This window comes from Pristiophorus japonicus, chromosome 6, assembly GCF_044704955.1.
Source record: "Pristiophorus japonicus isolate sPriJap1 chromosome 6, sPriJap1.hap1, whole genome shotgun sequence".
NCBI lineage: Eukaryota > Metazoa > Chordata > Chondrichthyes > Pristiophoridae > Pristiophorus > Pristiophorus japonicus.
The window spans coordinates 55,680,462-55,686,461 of NC_091982.1; the positions used below are offsets into that span (position 1 = coordinate 55,680,462).

At 44.3% G+C, this 6,000-nt stretch overlaps 1 protein-coding gene across 2 annotated transcripts in view; it reads left to right on the forward strand.

Annotated features, from left to right (window-relative positions):
- Positions 1-5,402, forward strand: part of ids (iduronate 2-sulfatase) — a 128,000-nt gene extending 122,598 nt beyond the window's left edge. For both annotated transcript variants that reach the window (XM_070882877.1, XM_070882876.1), the window contains exon 9: positions 4,849-5,402. In XM_070882877.1, the coding sequence (XP_070738978.1) occupies positions 4,849-5,312 (464 nt within the window). In that variant the 3' untranslated portion in view covers positions 5,313-5,402. The remainder of the gene's footprint in view (positions 1-4,848) is intronic.
- Positions 5,403-6,000: the final 598 nt, after the last annotated feature.

The window sequence follows — 6,000 nt, forward strand, 5'->3', positions numbered from 1 at the left end:
GGATTGTGGATGCATTGGTTGCAATTTACCAAGATTCCCTGGATTCTGGGGCGGTCCCAGAAGATTGGAAAACAGCAAATGTAACGCCCCTATTCAAAAAAGGAGGCAGACAAAAAGCAGGAAACTATAGACCAGTTAGTCTAACGTCTGTAGTTGGGAAAATGCTGGAGTCCATTATTAAAGAAGCAGTAACAGGACATTTGGAAAAGCAAAATTTGGTCAGGCAAAGTCAGCAGGGATTTATGAAGGGGAAGTCATGTTTGACAAATTTTCTGGAATTCTTTGAGGATGTAACGAATAGAGTGGATAAAGGGGAACCAGTGGATGTGGTGCATTTGAACTTCCAGAAGGCATTTGACAAGGTGCCACACAAAAGGTTACCGCACAAGATAAAAGTTCACGGGGTTGGAGGTAATATATTAGCATGGATAGAAGATTGGCTGACAAACAGAAAATAGAGAGTCAGGATAAATGGTTCATTCTCTGGTTGGCAATCAGTAACGAGTGGGGTGCCGCAGGGATCAGTGCTGGGACCCCAACTATTTACAATCTATATTAATGACTTGGAAGAGGGGACTGAGTGGAACGTAGCCAAGTTTGCTGATGATACAAAAATGGGAGGAAAAGCAATGTGTGAGGAGGACATAAAGAGGCTGCAGGAGGACATAGACAGGCTAAATGAGTAGGCAAGAATTTGGCAGATGGAATATAATCTTGGAAAGTGTGAGATCATGCACTTTTGCAGAAAAAAAATCAAAGGGCAAGTTATTATTTAAATGGAGAAAGATTGCAAAGTGCTGCAGTACAGCAGGATCTGGGGATACTTAGGCATGAAACACAAAAGGATAGTATGCAGGTACAGCAAGTGATCAGGAAGGCCAATGGAATCTTGGCCCTATTGCAAAGGGGATGGAGTATAAAAGCAGGGAAGTCTTGTTACAGTTGTACAGAGTATTGATGAGGCCACACCTGGAATACTGCATGCAGTTTTGGTTTCCATATTTACGAAAGGATAAACTTGCTGTGGAGGCAGTTCAGAGAAGGTTCACTAAGTTGATCCCAGGGATGAGTGGGTTGACTTATGAGGAATGGTTGAGTAGGTTGGGCCTCTACGCATTGCAATTCAGAAAAATGAGAGGTGATCTTATAGAAATGTCTTATGATTATGAGGGGACTTGACAAGGTGAATGCAGAGAGGATGTTTCCGCTGGTGAGGGAGACTAGAACTAGAGGGCATGATCTTAGAATAAGGGGCCGCCCATTTAGAACTGAGATGAGGAGAAATTTCTTCTCTGAGGGTTGTGAATCTGTGGAATTCGCCGCCTCAGAGAGCTGTGGAAGCTGGGACATTGAATAAATTTAAGACAGAAATAGACAGTTTCTTAAACAATAAGGGGATAAGAGGTTATGGAGAGCGGGCGGGGAAGTGGAGCTGAGTCCATGGTCAGATCAGCCGTGATATTATTGAATGGCGGAGCAGGCTTGAGGGGCCATATGGCCTACTCCTGCTCCTATTTCTTATGTTCTTATGTTACTTCTAGCATCTGACAAACAGTGGTTTTGACTAATATTAAAACACCTGAATCAACTCATTTTCTGGACACCCCAATTAAATTTTTTTTCTGCCGTGTAACCTATAATAATGTGTAGTCCTGTTAATCAATTAGTACAAGTATTCAGTGTGCTTGGTCCAGCTGCTCCTTCAAAGACATGTCACAGGTATTTTGTGGTTGACTCATTTTCATTCTTCCATGGAGCCAACAACTGTGGTGACTTCACGTTAAGTGTAGTGTCACGGTAGAAGCGGTGTGGATATATGTATCTAGTGAAGGTAGCCAGGATATGGTTATCTACCAGAGTTTTTAATCCTCAATATTTCACCATCAGCTGCGTACTAATTTATAACTCCAAGAAAAGAAAGACATGTAAAATGTTCCTTGTGACATCTCTCAAACTATCACAAGTGCTTCACAAACAGTGAATTACTTTCACGTACAATAACAACTTATATTTATGCAAGGTCTTTAAAGTAGGCACTTCACATGAGCGTTGACACCGAGCCACATAAGGAGATATTAGGCCAGATCTTGGTCAAAGCGGTAGGTTTTAAGGAGTGTCTGCAAGAAGGAAAGTGAGGTAGAGAGGCAGAGAGGTTTCGACAGAGAATTGAGCTTCGGGCCCAGGCAGCTGAAGGCCTGGCCACCAGTGGTGCAGCGATTTAAAATCGGGGGATGCGCAAGAGGCCAGAGCTAGAGAAGCACATAGATCTCACAGCGACTGCTTTTTTGTGCCGCAGTCATTTTATGATAAGGTTAACTAAAAACTTATCTTAATAAATTGCCACTGTAGTCTAGTTCAGGAGAAGTGTACTACTGTCGGGTCCTCTGTCTCTATTTTCCTTCTGCTTATATACTTTCTCTTATTGTCACATCTTTAAATGCTTCCTTCCTCCCTATTCCTATGTTCCTCACTTTTCTTTCACTTGCTCTCCATTTTTTTTCTCTCTGTCTGTAAATCTCTCCTTCCCTATGGTCCCTCTTCTATACATCTGTCTTTCTGTACCTGCCATGTTTTGCTGAAGTGAAATTGTCTCTGATTTATTTTTAAAATGGTCTGTAAAACATTACGTTGAATGACTTTCTTTTCTCCCCCTCTTCCTCACAACCTGGTTAAAATGAGTGCATATGTTGAAATAGACTGTTCTGTTCTATTATATCCTGCATAAATGCCCAACAAACAACTTGCATTTATAGAACGCCTTTCACGTAGAAAAACGTTCCGAGGTACTTCACAGATGGGTCATCTGATATTGGGAGGGGGTATCAAAAGCTTGGTCAAAGAGGTCGATTTTAAGGATGACCTTCCTCACCTTAGGAGGGATATATTGGCCTTGGAGGGAGTGCAGCATAGGTTTTCCTGAATAATACCCAGCCTTCAAGGGTTAAGTAACGAGGAGAGATTACACAAATTAGGATTGTATTCCCTAGAATTTAGAAGGTTAAGGGGTGATCTGATCGGAGTTTTCAGTCTATTAAGGGGAAAAGATAGGGTAGTTAGAGGGAAATTATTTTCGCTGGTTGGGGATTCTCGGACTGGGGGGCTTTGTCTAATATTAGAGCCAGACCTTTCAGTAGTGAAATTTTAAAACACTTCTATACACAAAGGGTGGGAAAAAATTGGCACTCTCTCTGCAAATGGCAATTGATGCTAGATCAATTGTTAATTTTAATTCTGAGATTGATAGCTTCTGTTAACCAAAGGTATTAAGAGATATGGGCCAAAGGTGGGTATAGAGAGTTAGGTCACAGATCAGCCATGATCTCATTTGAATGGGGAAGCAGGCTCGAGGGGCTCAATGGCCTACTCCTGTTCCTATGTTCCTAGGGAAGCTGGGTGTCAAGAGGGAATTCTACAGCATGGGACCCAGGTGGCTGAAGGTACGGCTGCCAATAGTAGGATGAAGGGAGGTTACAGAGATCACGGGACAAGTCCATGAAGTATTTTAAACACAAGTGTGTGAATTTTAAATTGACTCCTGGACCTCAATGCCTCCAGTGATGTCAGTAAAGATAGGGGTGATGGGTGAACAGGCGCTGGGCAGAATAGGATATGGGGCAGCAGAAGTTTGGATGAACAGAAGCTCTTCTTTTTTATTATTCGTTCCTGGGATGTGGGCATCACCATCAAGGCCAGTATTTATTGCCCATCCCTTGTAGATGGTGTACACTGCAGCCACGGTGTGCCGGTGGTGGAGGGAGTGAATGTTGAAGGTGGTGGATGGGGTGCCGATCAAGCGGGCTGCTTTGTCCTGGATGGTGTCGAGCTTCTTGAGTGTTATTGAAGCTGCACTCATCCAGGCAAGTGGAGAGTATTCCATCACACTCCTGACTTGTGCTTTGTAGATGATGGACAGGCTTTGGAGAGTCAGGAGGTGAGACACTTGCCTCTGTCCTGTTCTGTAGCCCCAGTGGACGAATGACTTCTGGTCAATGGTGACCCAGATAGATGGTGGAGGATATGAGAGCATTGGAATAGTTCTTTTTAGCAAGTGACACATGCATGGATGAAGGTTTCAGAGAGAAGTGAGCTTAAGGCAAGGGCAGAGATGGGCAATCTTCCATGATGCTGGGTTGGGGAATGTTATCAGTGGTGAGGGATTGAAGATGATGGCTACAGATTTCCCAATCTTTGACTACAGGAAACCGCAGGTCATCCACGACTGGATATCAGACAACAAGGGGGCCAGCAGAGATGGCGGATAGGTAGAACTAGCTTCGATCGCCTGGATGGGTCGGAGAGGAATTTTCCCAGATATTTTTTTTTCTTCCAATTGGCCTGGGTTTTTATCTGGTTTTTGCCTCTCCCGGGAGATCACGTGGCTCCGGTTGGGGTGGCGTGTAGAATATTTTAGTATAAGGGGTGTCGCAGTTGTGTGGGGCGGACTGGTTGGGCTGGGTGCTCTTTACCGTTCCACCATTGTTCATAGTTCATAGGTTTATATATAACCTTCAGGGCTGCTGACCGAGGGCCGTGCGGCTTTTTGTCGGCCGGCGCAGACACGATGGGCCGAAATGGCCTCCTTCTGAGCTGTAAATTTCTATGTTTCTAACTGGGTGCCGTCGGCGGATGAGTGGAATCCTGCGTCTGCAGATGATATTTTCAAAACCCAGTTGGACGCTGGGCTGGGATAGTTATAATAATAGACCAAATGATCATTTCTTGTCTGTCATTTCTTGTACAATGTATGCGAAATAATGGCGCTGTCTCGTCAAAAGCCCCCTTTTCCTGCATATCAATTTCCTTGGTGCAGTCAACAGAAGTGACTCAAGTATTTACATTTTGTTACAGGATTGACCAGGGATGTCAGTGTGGAATTAGTGGGCCTCCTCCCAACTCTCTGCCAGCTTCTCGGGTTACCTGCCCCACCGAGATGTCCGGCATCCTCCTTCCACGTCGAACTGTGCACCGAGGGAGAGAGTATGGCCTCTTATCTGAGCTCTGCTGCCACGAGTTGTAACGGTGAATCGGTTGTCTACAGCCAATACCCACGGCCAGCGGACACACCCCAGCAGAACTCTGACCTCCCTTCACTGAAGGACATTCGAGTGATGGGATACTCTGTGCGTTCTGATGACTACAGGTACACGCAATGGGTTGGTTATAACCCGTCCACTTTCAGTGCCAATCTCAGTGACATTCATGCCGGCGAGCTCTACCTTTATAAAACTGACCCAGGACAGGATAACAACTTGTATAACAACGCTGAATTTGCTGGGTTGGTCCAAAAACTTTCAGCCTTGCTTAAAACCTGAGGCTTTTAAATTCTTTTTTTGCAACAATTTTTGTACTCGATTTTTGCAGAGAGTTGAGATCCGTACAGAATAAAAAAACTGTCTTGGTGAGGAATGTCCAATTTTTGTCTGTTACTCTTAAACAGTTTTTAACATATAGAATTTAATACTGCTTTTAACTAATTAATGTTTGCACCAGTAATTCAGTTTGTTCGAAGCAAAGAACTTGCATTTATATAGCGCCTTGGATGTCCCCAAATGCTTAATACACTGTTGCTATTCAGGCAAAAGCGCCGAGCCAGTTTACAGCAAGATCTCATCGACATTAAATGTGATAAATGGCCAGGGAATCCGCTTTAGTCCTGTTGGCCAAAGACTCCCAAGAAAACTCCCCTGCTCCCATTCGAATAGCGCCACGGCATCTTTTAATGTTCACTTGAACAGGCAGACACAGCCTTGCTTTGCAGCACTCAGCACGACAGTGCTAGCTCCGAGCCAAGGCTGACACTTCGAGAAGGTTCACTCGGTTGATTCCTGAGATGAAGGGGTTGACTTATGAAGAAAGGTTGAGCAGGTTGGGCCTGTACTCATTGGATGTTTAGAAGAATGAGCGGTGATCTTATTGAAATTTATATAAGATACTGAGGGGGCTCGACAAGCTAGATGCAGAGAGAATGTTTCCACTCATGGGGGAATCTAGGGGGCATAG